The sequence below is a fragment of the Amphiura filiformis genome, chromosome 14 (assembly GCF_039555335.1).
Source record: "Amphiura filiformis chromosome 14, Afil_fr2py, whole genome shotgun sequence".
NCBI classification, from domain to species: domain Eukaryota; kingdom Metazoa; phylum Echinodermata; class Ophiuroidea; order Amphilepidida; family Amphiuridae; genus Amphiura; species Amphiura filiformis.
Window position 1 is genome coordinate 44,519,196 of NC_092641.1, and position 17,980 is coordinate 44,537,175.

At 37.1% G+C, this 17,980-nt stretch overlaps 1 protein-coding gene across 1 annotated transcript in view; it reads left to right on the top strand.

The window, feature by feature from the left end:
* LOC140170158 (dynein axonemal heavy chain 8-like) overlaps positions 1 to 17,980 on the top strand; it is a 115,241-nt gene that overhangs the window by 81,256 nt on the left and 16,005 nt on the right. Inside the window, 14 exon segments of the mRNA XM_072193480.1 lie at positions 667 to 852; positions 5,170 to 5,328; positions 6,860 to 6,923; positions 6,926 to 7,074; positions 8,816 to 8,953; positions 10,028 to 10,155; positions 10,938 to 11,106; positions 11,665 to 11,820; positions 13,731 to 13,886; positions 14,797 to 14,886; positions 15,281 to 15,373; positions 15,685 to 15,789; positions 16,239 to 16,377; positions 17,531 to 17,645. Of these exon segments, the coding sequence (XP_072049581.1) occupies positions 667 to 852; positions 5,170 to 5,328; positions 6,860 to 6,923; positions 6,926 to 7,074; positions 8,816 to 8,953; positions 10,028 to 10,155; positions 10,938 to 11,106; positions 11,665 to 11,820; positions 13,731 to 13,886; positions 14,797 to 14,886; positions 15,281 to 15,373; positions 15,685 to 15,789; positions 16,239 to 16,377; positions 17,531 to 17,645 (1,847 nt within the window).

The following is a 17,980-nucleotide window of genomic DNA, read 5'->3' on the forward strand; positions in this document are numbered from 1 at the left end:
TGCATCAGCTGCAGTCAAACCCCATTTGTGTCTCATTAACAGGTGTTAGCAGAAGTAATAGCCTCTGCATCAGCTGCAGTCAAACCCCATTTCTGTCTCATTAACAGGTGTTGGCAGAAGTAATAGCCTCTGCATCAGCTGCAGTCAAACCCCATTTGTGTCTCATTAACAGGTGTTAGCAGAAGTAATAGTCTCTGCATCAGCTGCAGTCAAACCCCATTTTTGTCTCATTAACAGGTGTTGGCAGAAGTAATAGCCTCTGCATCAGCTGCAGTCAAACCCCATTTGTGTCTCATTAACAGGTGTTGGCAGAAGTAACAGTCTCTGCATCAGCTGCAGTCAAACCCCATTTGCGTCTCATTAACAGGTGTTATAGGCAAAATATTAAATTCTCAATCATGAGAGCAAACTTGGGTACGCACAGATATTTGCGTCGAGCATACTACGCAAAGACCGGCGCTTACGGCGCAAACACAGCTTTTGAGAATTGACCAATCACACGATCGTTGCTAGGCAAGGTCAAGGTGCGATTGTGTTATTCTATGAAAAATACGCTGACGCAGAAGGTTCATCCTCTCATGATCGAGAATTAGTTATTTTGCCTATAACAGAAGTAATAGTCTCTGCATCAGCTGCAGTCAAACCCCATTTGTGTCTCATTAACAGGTGTTAGCAGAAGTAACAGTCTCTGCATCAGCTGCAGAAAAAATCAAATCGGAGGTGCAGAAGGTTAAGGATAAAGCACAGATTATTGTGGATGAAATCGAAGCAGACAAAGCTGTGGCAATGGTTAAGCTGGAAGCTGCCAAACCCGCCCTGGAAGAAGCTGAGAGAGCACTGCAGACAATCAAGGTACTGATAACCCCATGAGAACTACCTGCCTATTGGTCAAAAAGAAGTTTTCATTATCAATTGGACCAATCAGCAACATTGTTAGAATAATTTCACCACGCAAAAATGTGGGGTGAATTATTTGCAAAGCTTCATTCTGATTGGTGATTAAAATGAAGATATCATGTAATTGACCAATTACAGGCAATGTTAGATCAGCCAGCAGGTAGTGCTCAGGGGGGATATACAATTATGATAGATTCCATATTACATTGGCACGTTTGGAAAAGGTTAAAGAGCATTGGACCTCCACCATTGTCCAAAATAGATAACAGAATTATTATTGATCTAATGAGCCCGGGAATGAGCCCCTCAATAGAGGTTGTGCATATGACATATCATCCTGTAAATATGGTGGTCTTCTCAAATGCAACAAAAGTATGATTGCAATCTACCACGACAGTTAGTCTCACACATAACAAATGTACTACGATCAAATAGGTGGATGACAACATTACGGTGATTACGGTGAAGAACACCGGTTCAAACCCTTTGTTTGCAGCCAATCGATAAAAGCATGCAGGGCATCTATTGATATAATATCTGTACAAAAATAAAGGTTAAAAGAACAGCTATGAATATTATATATTTCCAAACTAGACAAAGAGAACAGATTCTGTCATGTTTGTGTGTCGCCCATTTAGGGCAAAAGATTTGAAGTGCATGCTTATATATGCATTGTGCGAGTATTGTGTTGCGCCGATAGTGCGTACTATGCATCTAAACCTTTGTAACACTCAAGCCTAAAATCCCAAGTTATCATTTGATATTGGGATTTTGCAGATAAATGTCGGAGGGACACCGTTTTGGTCTCTGCAGTGACCAAAACTGTGATGTGACCAACCGATATGGCAGATTTACATGTAGCTTTACGCAAGTGGAAATTCTGAGTCCGTCCTCTCTGGGACCACTCACTCTGTTTATTTCACTTTACAAATTATTTTGATATTAAGGCAATTCAGAGGGGCATGACCTATAGACCTTTTCATATCAAGATCGGAAAATTTCGGAAAACCGTGATATTTATTTAGTAAGCTAGGGGGTCAAATTGTACCCAAACTGGCAGACAAGAAATGTCATGAATTACGACACCCTTTTGCGCGAAAATACAGCTTATTAAGCCAATGTGAACATGGGGTCATTGCGAGAAATATTTACCTAGCATATTAAGCTAACACCTCAGCTACTTGGTTTTTCACAATAAGATACTAATGGAAAGAAATGGATAATGTCCGTAATTTTTCGTCAGTTGAATTTTTTTTACAGAACGTGTTTGTTTACGTTCATCACCTCTTCCATAGTCAGTCTCTTACACAACGCTACCACCACACGCTTAATTGCACGTTGAGTATCCTTGGCAAAAGTACCTCTCTCGTCCCTAAATTGACCATCGAAAGTTCATCGTAGTTATGATGCCTGTTACACATTGGAACTTCGCACTGTACATGATGATGAAGAGGTACTTTTAGACGCGCGCGACAGGGGAAATTATTTCATGCCTCGGGTTTTATCGGAATTACTCAGTATAAAAAGGTCTATAGGCTATGTGTTTGTACTCAAATCAGGAGACAAAGCTTTCAGATGAGGGAAATGATGAGGGTTCTTCTGTAAAGGAGATCCCAAGGCTTGGTGTAAGGGGTTTTATTTCTGCCCCATGTGCATGATGTTTCATGAGGAGGATAACACTCAAAACTTTAGGTTTGATATATTATTGATCTTAACTTGAGAACTGCAAGGAATATAAATGTGATTCTAATTCAGTTGGTGCGTCTTGTCAAGAATACACACAATTTAATTGGTTTTCACCTATACATTATGACACGATAGTGGATAGTCATATAAGACAGTGAGCACGCCGACACGCAAGCGGCGACACACTTGTAGATCCTCAATGATTGCTCGATAATGCGTTTGCGTAATACATGTGCGCGAATTAAGAACACGGTTCGGCGGCTTAGATGTTCGTGACGGTTTCGTTCATTTAAAACAACGGGGATGTCCTGACAAAAGTAACTTTATTTTTTCTGAAAAAAAAGGCAGTTTTACTTATAAAAATTATACTATGATGAATGAGAATAAAAGATAGGATTTTGTCCTTTGCCTTTCCAATATCGTGTCATAATATATGGGCTGGCCAATTTTTTTATCGTAGTGGATGCCGGCTTCACTACTCAAAATATTGGCCAGCCCATCCATTATGACACGATATTGGATAGCCAAAAGACAAAATTGTATCTTTTATTCTCTAATTTTTAGATTTCTTGATTCATTTCCTATAAGGCCAAAAAAAAAATTGTTTGTTTGTCCATAGAGGCTTATGAAACAGTTGGATCGGTAGGTCGGATTTTTTTTAATATTTTTTTTTACAGATATTGCACTTGAAACTGACAATTTGAAGACTGGTAAATAAGTCAAAACACACAGCACTTTACTGGTTTAACTCTTGAGATGGTTCTGCATGTTATACTGTTCATTTTCTTTACATTTTCTTTCTTTAAATTTATACTAACCACTGTTTTTATACGATGTCCCATCGATGCCCCCCCAAAAAAAAAATTTTTTTTTTTTTTTTTGGCCTAAGATCAATGTATTAATATAGTAAGCAGTCACTGCAATTTTTAGTTATTAAATGGTAAAACTTGGAAAAATATGGCTACTGCCATTCCACTTTTCATTTAATGGCAAAATATAATACATGATAATTGAAGTGTCCAACGTACCAAGGTCCAGACCAGTCTAAAAGAACGTTGTAATATGTAAGGACAAGGTTACCTGCCCAAATCCTAGTATAAACATTTAGTAATTGGTGGTATTTAGTTACCACGGTTACTGCACAAACATGGCCAGTTGGCCTGGCCAACAAAGTTAGACCTTTAACGCGGCTGTGTACTCAAGACGTTGTTTCTTTCGCAAAATTGCGCTTTTTTTATATTTGTTACTTTGTTATGTTTTTTATAAATACAAGGAAAGAAAATCCAGATTTATAAACTCCAACTGCGCTATTTTATGGATTTTATTTCACTATTTCATTCGTGTTTGCAATTTTAAAAGAGAGAAAATCTTTGTTGTATCAGCGGGTGACACGCTTGGCGCAACAACGCATCAGCGCTGGCGTATCGCGCAATTTGTTAACGCACAGATACGCTACGCATACGCGACGCTTATCTGCATGCGTGGCGCATCCTTTGGAAACACTAATTTCAAGTGGTCAAATGGCTCCGTTTTAGCTGATAAAATGTGGGTTTTTTCAAGTTCTTTTCCTCGATTTGAATATCAAGTTATGAATGGATTTCGCTCAAACTTCTCAACGGGCTGTGGATTTACCCGATGTTCACATAATATAAGGTAGAAAAGCGAAAACTGCCGCATTCTCCTGTGAGATTCGATGAAAGGGCAAAATGTGACCACTTTAAACTTTAACGGCCATTATTTCAATGTTCATTTTCTCGGTAAAATGACGATTTAGGTACACGATAACTCAATAAATACAGCATCTATAGGTAAGCAAGTATGATCATCGTAAAAAGCATGATCGACTCAAGAAACGGTTTTCTCATTTTTTTATATTTTAGTCTATTTCTGATTTTAGGCATCATTTTGTGCAAATAGGCGTTTGTGAATTTTAAAAAGTTCAATTTGATGCCTTATATGGTCAATATCTCAAAAACTAAGGCCAATATCAAAAAATAAAAAACCGTTTTGGAATGGAGCCTCAAGATTGAGCTAAAAACAAAATAAAATATTTTGGAAAGAGTGTTTTTTGTTATGATGTACCTCGCATAAATATTGCCAAAAACTCACTTTTTGTGATTTTCTTCATAATTGTTGTTTTTACCCCAAATCTGTATTTATATTAAGATTTATTGATGTCTTGCCTTTATAAAAATGTATACTTTTATATGTCTTGCGCGAATAATTACAAAGTTATTGCACTTTTACTACATGCATGTCTGAGAGTACACAGCCACCTTAAGTGAACAAAATTGAACATTTGAAAGAAATAGCATCTCATTAATAACACACTGCTGATAATGGATTAATGGTACTTAAAGATGAAGCCCCACTTTTGGTCTAAGTTCCTTAGGGAATTAGTCAAGGTTAAAATGTATCCATGTAAATTCTGTTCTGTCTGTCATCAAAATAACAGGTGTAAGTCAGTTCTTCTGTGGATAACTGGCCAAGCGGGGCTTCCTGTTTAAAAGTGTTCCAAAGTACACACAGGAGATGAAGGTACTGAATATGTGCCCATAAATATCATTTTTTCACCTTTCTGTATAGGCTGCCCATATTTCCACCGTGCGTAAATTGGCCAAGCCGCCTCATCTGATTATGCGTATCATGGATTGCGTATTGCTGCTGTTCCAGAAGAGGTTGGATAATACTTCCTTGGATCCAGAGAGACCGAGTCCCAAACCTTCTTGGAGTGAAGCACTCAAGGTAAGATATAGAATTATATACCGCATATATAGATTCCTGTCATCTGATTGGTTGAAAGTGCAGTCATTGAATAACTATGCCCGCAAAATGAACTATGGACCGGTCACGTGCGTCACGATCAAACTGCGCGTTTTTCCCAGCGTAAAATGATATTACGCACGCGTTGATGTTTTCACACGTTATAATCACGCAGAAATCGCAGATTGTAATCTGTGTGCCGTTCGCATTGAAACTATTAATTTCTCTTCCCAAAATCGATGCTTTTAACCAAACAGATGACAAGAATCTTAAGATTTGGTATATAAAACAAATATTGACTGCTTTTTATTCGGGGCATGGTTAAAATTATAGGCCCGCGGTGATCTCAAAACCATGACTATGACTATAATAAATATTTCCATTTTGCTTGACAAAACCAAGTGAATTTGTACCCACTACAATATTTTGTCCTTCACATCGGAGGACATCATCAGGTATGACCGATATAGGCATCTGATCCACTTTCCTGAGAAACTGGTTTGCGGTACTGCTTTGTCTCTTTCCAGTCTTTAAAGAGGATCATAGACGTGACTTTGGAAATATGTCAAGGAAGGAGAAGAGGGAACAAGACCATGAACAGAGAGGAGGGGACATACCGTAGAATTCTGTCTAGAAGCATATATGCCTCTAAACGAGGGTTTTTTAACGAAAGATATGAAAGGCCAATACCCTTCTCAAAAACATTGCAATAGATTGGTCTTACAAATATACATGTTTGTACAGCCGCCTTTATCAGTAATATAGTTGTTCAAACCCCAAATAACGTTTTTGTTGAGAGTGTCTGCCTCTTGTCTCTTGTGTCAAAAAAAACCTTGTTTAGAGGCATATATATGCTTGTAGACGGAATTTTACGGTATTTCCTAAGTCACATCCATGAATTCACAGCATACAATGCACAGGGACTTGTTACATAGTCTGTAGTAGTCTGGTATTTGTGTCCAAATTGAGGGCGCTATTTACATAATATTTTTAATTGAATGTAGCCCACTTATATGAGTTAATCCTTTTATTTCATGATAAAAAGTATTTTGAACATTTCCTTGCTATATGTCACTCATTTTTATGTTGTTTTAATGCCATTGAGGCCGGTCGAGTGCAGATCCATCGGAACACGCTTTTCAATACGGAATAAATGCTAACCTCATTGTGACATCATCCTAGCTGCAAAGTTCATTTCCCATTGAAAAAGCGTTATCCGACGTATCTTCAGTCGACCATTCTGCATTATACTAGTGTCTACCCCTTGTAAAGATGCAAACAAGATTTCAGATAAATAGCACTATCAGTGTTCAACTTTGCTTAAAAATTAATGCAGTTCTACATGCTATCAAACAACTCTGGATGTAGGTATCATAATGGGTTTCTAAATAATTGTAACCATAACCAATTCCATTTGAAAAGCATACTCCCACTATGGAAGAATTTTCTTAAATCTTCCACAATTTCAAATGGAATAGCCTAATTTAACTTTACCTAAACCATACACTTACAGTTAATGGGCAGCTCCGGTTTCCTGCAAGGTTTGCAGAATTTCGCCAAAGATACCATCAATGAAGAGCGACGGAACTACTCCGGCCATACCTGAGAATGGAAGATTACTCATTGGAATCGGCTAAGAAAGTGTGCAGTGATGTAGCTGGTCTGTGCTCTTGGACTCAAGCTATGGCTTTCTTCTATGGAATCAACAAGGAGGTCTTACCTCTGAAGGTATGTTAAACTACTCCCCATTGGGCTCTTACATTTAAAATCCACACTACCCCTGTGGAAGATTTAGCTGAAGTCTTCCACAGAGGGAGTATGTGTTTTGAATAGAATAAACAAAAACAATTGGGTTACTTCCATTTGAAATACTCACTCCCATTGTGGAAGATATAGGTAAAGCCATAATACAGGGGGAGTATAACCCTGACCAATTATATTTGAAAAACATACTCCCCCTGTGGAAGATATTTACAAAATCTTCCACAAGGGTAGTGTGGACTTCAACTGGAATAGCCCATTCCCATTCCAGAAATGGGGAGTAGTTTAATTTCTTGGGATTCAAATAAAATTATCCTGATTTGCCAAATGAAACATAACTAAATCCTAATCATTTAGTTAGCTCCAATTGGCAATAAAAGTTCAATTGCACTATTTGGCAAAATTTATTATTAAGGGCCAAAAATGTGCATTTTTAGGGTGTTTTCACATGCTGTGACAATTCGCCAGGGAAGTGTTACGTGTAATCCTATTATCACTATGTCAACTGGATCACGCTTTTGAGTTCTGCACCATGATCGAAATGATCGCAACACAAAGTCTATGACATGTACTACCAATTCCAAAAGGTGCGTGATCCAGTTACCAAGGAGTTATGTAACCACTTCGCTGGCGATTTAAGTCTAAAGACTTGTAATAAGTCTAATTTCAATTTATGCTTTCTAATTTTTGGAAAAGACATATATATTTCATTCTTATAACCAATCATTAATTAAAATAACACATAAAAAAGTGAAAATTAAATTGTGTATAATACCTTGAATAAAATAAACCAACATGTAATGCTTTAAGACAATACACTTTTTTATTTAAAGGGTTTTATTTAACTTTCTTTAGAAATTAAAAATTGAGAGGTGTTATTCAACAGTTGTTTAATTATTTTTCAATGATCTGCTACACAGCATAAATCTTAAATATGCTCAATTACCAAAACTGTATACCACTGACTATAACTTTTCTCATTTTTGGAAAGGACTGTCCCTGTTTTGAGTTATCCAAAGTAAAAGAAAAATGGGACAGTCCCTATTACTGAAATTCTTTTTAAAGTTAAATTAGAATATAAGAGTCAAAATGTGATGTCAATTTTATGACAAAACTTCTCACCAGCTTGCCTTCTAGTCGTTCAAGTTTGTTCGGCTTATATAAGGCAGAAAAAATAAGACTCATAACACTGTGTATTGATATAGAATGGCGTGCACGCTGTTTGGCGCAATGCTTACGCTAGGTGTATGTTACGTAATGCGTGACTAGTGCACGATTATGTGAATTTACGTGAGCGTGAGTTGGGACTTTATTGACGCGGGCAGTAAAAAAAGCCGAATAATTTCCGTCTTATATAAACCGAACAAACTTTGGCACATAAAAATGGTCAAACTGATTCTGTTCCATGTGTATATACTGTACTGGGGTAGTACATCTGGATACAGCTTTGACCTGATATGATGTCCCATTTTGTGACTTTAGTTTATTGTCAACCATGGCTTACAGAGGCATCACAGCTATACCAGTTGAAGACATGACCTCAATTTTCCACACAGAGAGTGTGATTTTCAAATGGGGTTACCTGAATGGGTGCCTCCATTTGAAATCTAGGAGATTAAAGTCATGTCATCCATAGGGGGTATATCAACTAAAATAGCCCACTACTGACTGTCTTTGGATATTTATTAATGTATATATTCTCTCCTAGGCCAATTTGATAGTGCAAGAGGCCAGACTGACCCACGCTAATGCAGAGCTTGCCAATGCCCAATCAATATTGGATGAGAAGCAAGCAGAATTGGATATAGTACAGGCCAAGTTTGACGCAGCAATGAAAGAAAAGCAGGTATGTTTTTGCATGTGTGACATAATTAAAGTGGAAATATTGTACAGCAATTAGAATTTCCACTTTAATTATGTCACAGCATGCCCCCAGCGCATTCTTCCGAGTCTATTCAGCCATGCTACCTTAACTGATTCGTTGGCTTGCAAGATGCGTGCAGGCAGGGATGAACTGCTCGAGAGGTTGCGTGCCATTCCCAATTCTATACTTGATGGTAACTTGACACCAAAATCTCCTAATTATGATTATAAAGGAGAAAACAGAAAGAACAACAGTAGTTTACTGAAGGTATATATTTCTCATTGCTGCCAATAAATGCCATCATGTCAATATTACATTCTATGCAAAAAAAGTATCCCTACTTGGTAAAGTGTTAAAGGAACCTTGTATTTGACTTGAATCCTGCTTATCCAAACCTGAACATTTAATCATAAAAAATGAGAAAAACTTCCCTAGACTTTGATGTGCTCTAAATGATAGTGCAAAACATTTACCTTTTGCTTGCATATATTTTAAGTTATCTTGTCACAAAAATCGTGCAATGTTGGCACAAGTGCACTATGAGAAACCGATGTTTTCGTAAAAAAATGTCAAAATTATGCACAAAACATGTGAAATAGGTAAGACTTTCACGCTTGTAAAAGTTGTATCTGGAGCATGGTCTAAATTTGCATCTTTTTGCACCATTGAATCCATAAGCTACTTTTAGTGCGTTAAAATTCTGAGTGGCATTTTGACTGCAAATCTTTGTTTTGTTTAACACATGTTTGATGGCATTAACAACATACCAAATGCAACTTGGCTGCGTTGGATGTACACGCAGGTCACAATATTTCGCGCATTCCTGACTCATTATTTCCCGCCAATTTACTGAGTTGTCTTGAGCCATGTGACTTTTTAGAGTTGAAAAGAGTGAAATAATGATTTTTAAATCAAGCAAAAATAGGAGGAAATATTAACCAGTTGTATTGATCAGTTTCAAATGAAAGAATACATCTTAGTGTTTATGAATATTAAGAAATCTCAAATTTGGGCGTGGACGAATGTGTCTCCCCTTATTCTGCCCTTTTAATATAGGACTTACTTGATGATGCCGAGTCGTGCAGGAATAAGATGCAGGCAGCATCTGCCTTGATTGGTGGTCTAGGAGGAGAGAAGGTCAGATGGACCCAACAAAGCAAGGAATTCACTGCTCAAATTAACAGGTGATGTACATCAATTGTGTACAATTCTTTATTAGATTGTAATACAGATACCCGGCAACAATTGTTCTTTTCTGTTTATACACATGTTGCTTGAGGGGGGTAGAAATTGGGAGGATTTCATTGTTTTAGATATGTCACTTTTTATAGGCAAAATATTAAATTTTCGATCATAAGAGGATGTACACTCTGCGTACTGTTGCGTCAGCGTACTTTTCGTGAAATAACACAATGGCATGACCGAACTTCTATCTTCGTGAACTTGCCTAGCGATGACCATATTCTAAGTGTGATTGGTCAATTCTCAAAAGCTGTACTTGCTTCATAAGCGTGTGGTCTTGCGTAGTATGCTCGACGCAAATATCCGTTGGGACCCAAGTTGGCTCTCATGATCGAGAATTAGATATTTTACCTATAGTATAGACCATGTTAGGCTATTTTATTTTTTTAAAGGGCAAAATATAAATTTTGATTTAAATTGTTTATTTTTACAAATTTCAGAGAATAAAATCTTGTTATTTTGTGAAGTGAGGAGTTGGAAAAATGATAGTTATTAATTTAATTAAAAAATAACCTACGATCAACAAAGTTCCTTAGCGACTCTCCTGTGACCGCATTCCAACCTCGTCACAGGTCAGGGCCAAACCAGTCAACCTGATGATGTGTTTTGGATGAGACGTGGTACCATAGCTATCAAGAATAGTAAGTCTACATGGAACTTATATAAAAATTAACCATACTTTATGATTATGATTATAATGTTTCCTTAATCTGCACCTTTACAGGCTTGTTGGCGATGTGTTACTGTGTACAGGATTCCTCTCCTACTCAGGACCATTCAATCAGGTGTTCCGAATGCAGATGAATAGCAACTGGCAGAACGAGTTGTCCAAGAGAAGGATACCCTTCACAGATAATCTCAACATCACAAACATGCTCACTGATGCTGCCACGGTAAGATGACAATGGGCTAGAGTCCAGTTGAAATGGAATGAACACATTGGGCAGCTTCATTTGAATTTCATACACCCTCTGAGAAAGATTCAACCTGAATCTTATACTGAGGGAGGGTGAGTTGCAAATAGTGCTACTATGTGTTCATTCCATTTGAAATTCATACACCCCCTGTGGAAGATATTTCCAAAATCTTCCACAGGGGTAGTGTGGATTTTAAATGGAATAGCCCAATTCACACACCCCCTATGGAAGAACCGACCTTAATCTTCCACACAGGGGTGTGTAGATTTTTGTTAATTTTTTTTGCTTGTCTGGGAATTGTTTTGTTTATTATGTAGGTTGCCAATGTATATTGTATTATTATAGGTGTTCTTTTGGAAAGCGCTGTGGTCACTGGAGGGTGCTATATAAATGTTTGGTTGTATTGTATTCAGTGTTCGATTTCCAGCATTAATTATGTGTAACAAAATGTGTTGCAATATCTTATATAGATCCAATCGTGTAGCATACATTTCATGCCTTTGATTGACCATTGCAATGTGTTTACATACTCAGATCGGTGAATGGAATCTGCAGGGTCTACCCAACGATGAATTGTCAGTACAGAACGGTATCATCGTAACCAAGGCCACACGTTATCCATTGCTTATCGATCCACAGGGTCAAGGAAAGTCTTGGATTAAGAATAGGGAGAAAGAAAGACAACTGCAGGTGAATAAAATTACGTCTATATAGATGTTTTCCAAAAATGTTTGATCAATTAATACTTAATACTGGTTTTCTCATCTTTTCTAGAACTACTTCCCATTCCAGAAAAATACATAACTATTTTGTTTTTGATTAATAAAATATTATCAAGTTCTGCTAAATGAAACATAAGCTCAATCCTAATTATTCATTTAGTAATAACTGGAGATAAAAGAAAAAGTTCACTATTTTATTAATTTCTTGAAATAAAGAGCCAACAACATGCATTTTTGGCTTGTTTTCTGACAAACTTTACGAGTCGTAAAAATCAAAGACTTGGAACAAATCTAAGCATTCAAAATAGTATATGCCAAATTTTTACTCAAATGGTCACTTTTTTTGTGTAACTTGAATTAAATGATTGGTTATGAAAATGTCCTTTCCAAAAATTAGAATGCATAAAGTACTGAAATTAGTCTTAGTACAAGTCTTTGGGCTTGATTGTCACAGCATGCAAAAACCACCCTAAAAACACATATTTTTGGCCCTTATTTCCAAAAATTGGTCAAATATTAAAATGGGACTTTTATTGCCAGTTAGAACTAACTAATGGATTAGGATTTAGTTATGTTTCATGTGGCAAAACAGAATTTTTTTTTTTTAATCCCAAAAAATTAGTGCTGTATTTTTCTGGAATGAGGAGTAAGCCACAGACTTGACGATTTCAGACAAGTAGAACAAAAGCACATTCTTTCCTGTCGTAATTTTAAATTTTAGCAGATTCTTGATCCCATCATGAAGTTTAATGACCTTTTTATTATCTTCTTTGGGCAGGAAAAACCTCCTATGTGTCATTGGCCCCTGAACATGTTTAAAGCAAAATCTCCTATGTAACCTCTTGTCAGTTTTGTTTTAAACATGTTCAAGGGCCAGAAGTACATAGGAGGTTTTTCCTGCCCAACGATGTTATGCGTCATTCTTGATTGTTTTAAGCTGAATTTATACTCGATCGCTTTTGCAGAAAAGCGATTTTCACGCATGCTCAATGTTTACTTACATTTCCAGAGCGTCAAGCCGATCAATCGATTCAAATCGCTGAGGCAAAAAGCAGCGTCGCTTTTGCAAGTTGAAGAAATCTCAACTTCCCTGCGATATCGCTTGACACGTGAATCGTCAACCAATCATAAACAACCATCTGGATCTATTATTTTGCTAATTAATTTACCTCTCTCGATTATTAATTTTTGGTGATGAATTAATTCAAAGCAATAATTATTGACAGCAACTGATGTTTTAAAAATGTATTTTGTGGCATTTAGAATATTTTAATTGTCGTCTGCAATCGCTATCGCCGTGATAAGTATAAATGCAAAAGCGATTTGAAGCGATGCATCGCATAAAATTCGGCGATTGCCCATCGCTTTTCAAAAGCGTTTAATCGCAATCGCTCAGCGATTGTGTATAAATTCAGCTTTATGTATCAGGAAATTAAGAAATACATTGTGCTATTCCAGTTGAAATCCACACCCCTATGGAAAACATAACCTTAATCTTCCACACAGGGAGTGTGAATTTCAAATGGGGCTACATGAGTGGGTGCCTCCATTTGAATTTGACACCCCCTGTGTGGGAGATTAAGGTCATGTCTTCCATAGGGGGTGTGTGGATTCCAACTGGAATAACCCAATTTGAAGTTCATGTATTGTAAGTGTATATAAATATTGCCGTTAACCATGTGATTGTGGCCCCTGAACATGTTTAAAACAAAACTGCCAACCAGTTACATAGGAGGTTTTGCTTAAAGCATGTTCAGGGGCCAATGACACATGAGGTTTTTCCTGCCCAACGACGATATAACATTATGAATAAGTGGTAGTTTTTTACGAATGCATTTATAACTGACTTTTTGTTCCATCTGTACCTATTATTTCCAGGTGACATCTCTGAACCACAAATACTTCCGTACGCATCTTGAAGACAGTCTGTCATTAGGGCGCCCTCTCTTGTTGGAGGATATAGGAGAGGATTTAGATCCAGCCTTAGATAATGTGTTAGAGAAGAACTTCATCAAATCTGGGTCCACATTCAAGGTAATGTTAGTAGTAAAGTAGGTAATGGCGGTACACATCCTGCACAAGAACAAATGAACACAATGGGGAACAATTGCTCGCTAATATTAGTAGGCCATCAAATTGATATAAATTAATGATTTGCTGTGATAATTAAAGTCCCTTTATGCTTCTATTGATTGGTTTCAAACAAAATGTGACCCATGATGTTGAAACATGACAGATTTAATTTAAAGATAGGAAAGTGGGTGTTTGTTTTATTTCTTATAACCTTCTTTAATCAGTTGAAAACACAATTAATCATCTGTTCTTCCTGGAACCCCAAGGAGTGTAAAAAATGAAGAAAATAATATGGAATTTGTACTACTATATTTGTTAGATAAAATCACTATTTTATATAAACGTTTATTGAAATACATCCATGGAAAGATAACTCAAGAAATTGAGCCTCCTTATTTCCGTTGGGGTCCATGACTAAGTACTGGGACAGATTCATTAACACCCTACTCTTTTGTAGAAACTGACTGCGGGATACATGTACACATCCAACAGAATCCAACAGCTTAACCCTAACTCTATAAAATCTGACAAGATCTTACAAAGAAAACCACTGTGCATGCATGCATTCCACATGATGACATGACATTTATCAGCCTAATTCATATACCCAGGGAATCGCTGGCCAGCAAAACCCTGTAGCAACAGTCGGTGATCTTGTGCGGGGCACTCGAGGGGTCTAAGGTTCAAATCACAGTGGTGCCAAGTAACTTCTTTGTTCATCTTCTCTCCTTTTTCGTTCCTTCTTTCCTTTCCAATAGCCAAAAACCATATTTACTGTTGGGCTTAATGTCCCCTTGGAAGGACGGTGTATTCTCATGGTTCATTGACTCAATTCTAAATGCACCATGTTACCCTATTTGTCAATTTGCAGGTGAAAGTGGGTGACAAGGAATGCGATGTGATGAGCGGATTTCTTCTCTACATGACAACAAAGTTGGCAAATCCTACATACACGCCAGAGGTAATGATCATCAATGAAGTTCCTTCTTTTTTTGACAAATATTGTGGAATGGGTTCATTTGGATCGAGTATAAATTCAGCTTAATATGGTACAAATTTCAAACATTTATTATTGAATAATCAATAGCATTGAGCTATTTCTTTAGTGGGGTATTCCAGTTGAAATCCATACACCCCCTTTGGAAGACATGACCTTAATCTCCCATACAGGGGGTGTAAATATCAAATGGAGTCACCCATTCAGGTACCCATTTGAAATTCTTACTCCCCCTGTGTGGAAGATTAAAGCCATGTCTTCCATAGGGGGTGTATAGATTTTTAACTGGAATAACCCATTTTGCACCTGAACTACTCAATTTGTTACAGCCTTAACATAACTTTATTTTACAAATTAGGTGTCTGCTCGTGCCTCCATCATTGACTTCACTGTGACAATGAAAGGATTGGAAGATCAGCTTCTGGGAAGAGTCATCATGACGGAGAAACAAGTAAGCTATATTTTAAAAATCATTTTATGATATCTTTATAGGGTAGCCATTATTCAGTGTATTGCTCGGAACTTACTGCGATATACGAATGGGAGTGATGGCGTAACATCCCTTGCAAATGACGGACAAAGCTTTAAAGCAAAATTGGCCAATCATATTACCGATTTGTTGTTATGATAGTACGACGATTGAATTAGCCAATTATGACCCCACTTTGAAAGGTAAACTAAGGCGGATTCTCTTCTGAAAGCAATCGTAAATGTTGAGTATATTATTTATGATTCATGTCATCTTATTTTATTGACCCTTAGGAACTAGAGGCAGAAAGGACGGCACTGATGGAAGACGTGACAGCTAACAAGCGTAAGATGCAGGAACTGGAGGATAACTTGCTGTTCAAACTAACCAGTACACAGGTATGTAATTGGACCAGGGCTGTGATAGAGTCCAGTCAATTTCATCGGTAAATTTGGAGCTTTTCAGTCTAAAATTTGATGGAAATACTTGCATTCTGCTTCAATAGTGGGACTGAATTTTCCCATAAATATTTGATTGCCTGTTGCTAGAAATAAGATCTGCAGGCACAAGTGTAACCCAATGGAAAGTATAACTATAATATAAATGTATTGGTTTTGGGGAAAAACATTTCATCAAATTTTGTTTGATAAGGAATACATCACCAATTTATATGTTTGAAAAATGCAAACCTGGATTACTACAACACTCAGTCTTGATCCAAGTCTAGCATCGTCTGCAGGTTTGTTCTCAAGATATTCACAAGACCTTTTCCAGTTTTCCTTAGGGCAATACATGAAATCAGAGCCTTCAGTTGTTTTTATAATTCAGTCCACATTTCGACCCACAGGGTTCTCTTGTAGAAGATGCATCTCTCATATCGGTGTTGGCTGTGACGAAAGAGACTGCAGCTGAGGTGACAGAGAAACTGATAGTAGCTGCTGACACAGAAATAAAGATCAATGAAGCTAGAGAAGAGTTCAGGCCAGGTAAGAATGATGTATTTATTTATTTGAGAATGTATCATATGAGAACTTTCCTGACTTTTAGCTTATCACCGAGCTTGTGACATGCAGTTATGTAAATTACAAGTAAATCTGAGGTGGCTTTCGATAGAAAATCACACAAAATATAACGGTAAAATATAGCAAATAAAAAATTATAATGGTTGGCATCAGTTGCACACAGTAAGTGAACATATGCAAGGCATATAATATGTAGTCATACACACAGCTAAAGGAGATAGTCTTTGTGCTGCTGAGCTTGTGAGCTTGAATTTTACATACATTCTTAAAATACAGGTATGCATTGGGCGTCCATGAGTGAACTTATGCATATCACAGGCTATCATACACACAGCTAATGGAGATGCGTCTTTGTGCTGCTCAGCCATTGGCTTGTTTCACTTAAGCTGACAGTACCAGCATGTTTATTTTGATATCATCAAGCAAAATGGGCTATTCCAGTTGAAATCCACACTACCCCTGTGGAAGATTTTGGAAATATCTCCCACTGGAAGTATGTTTTTCAAATGTAATTGGTCAGGGTTAATCATTTTGAAACCCATACTCCCCTGTAGTATAGCTTACCTTTATCTTCCACAACTGGAGTGAGTATTTCAAATGGAAGTTACCCAATTGCCTATTCTATTCAAAACTCATACTCCCACTGTGGAAGACTGCAGCTAAATCTTCCACAGGGGCAGTGTGGATTTTAAATGGAATAGCCCAATGGATCACCTGTCATTGGAGTTAATGTGAGATGCAGGGAAAAGAGGGGTTTGTTTGTTATGTTACTGTATTCTGGTAAATGGAAAGAATATGTTGAAAAAAACTATTGAAGAGGAAGCCTTGCCAAAGCAGTTCTTCTGGTGTTTACCAAACCTGCCTGGTAATCAAATTAATCAGTGACAAGGTTATCTCTGAATTTGACAGGTGCTAATTGATGTTTTAATGTTACTGCATCAATTAGCACCTGTCCAATTCAGAGATAACCTTGTCACTGATTAATTTGATAAACCAGCAGGTTTGGTTCACCCCAGAAGAACTGCTCCGGTGGGGCTTCTCTTTAACACATGGTTTATTTGATATATTATATTTTATTTCATAGAAATATTCAAACTTTCTATTGTTTTCTCTACAGTTGCTACTCGTGGAAGCATTCTGTATTTCTTGATCACTGAGATGAGCATGGTTAACATCATGTACCAGACATCACTGAGGCAATTCTTGGGCATATTTGACTTGTCCATGGCAAAGTAAGTAATATGATTAATGGACGGAGGATGTGCCGATTAGCATGGGTATGTCTAATTAAGATTTTTATGGTGCAGGTTATAATTAGGTTATATATAATATTTATATATATATTTGATTAAAAACAGCTGTGTGGAACTCTTCCATCTTTTGATAATTGTAAACTGATAAAACATCAGAGCAAGGTTATTTGGTTAAGGTTATTGAAATTTGGTCAAGTTTGTTGAAGAACTGAACCACACCATGTCACAATAATTAAAATCAAAAATTATTAGAGCATGCTTAGGGATGAAGGGGTTTGTCCTTTAACACAAATATGTATGTTTTTAAGAACATA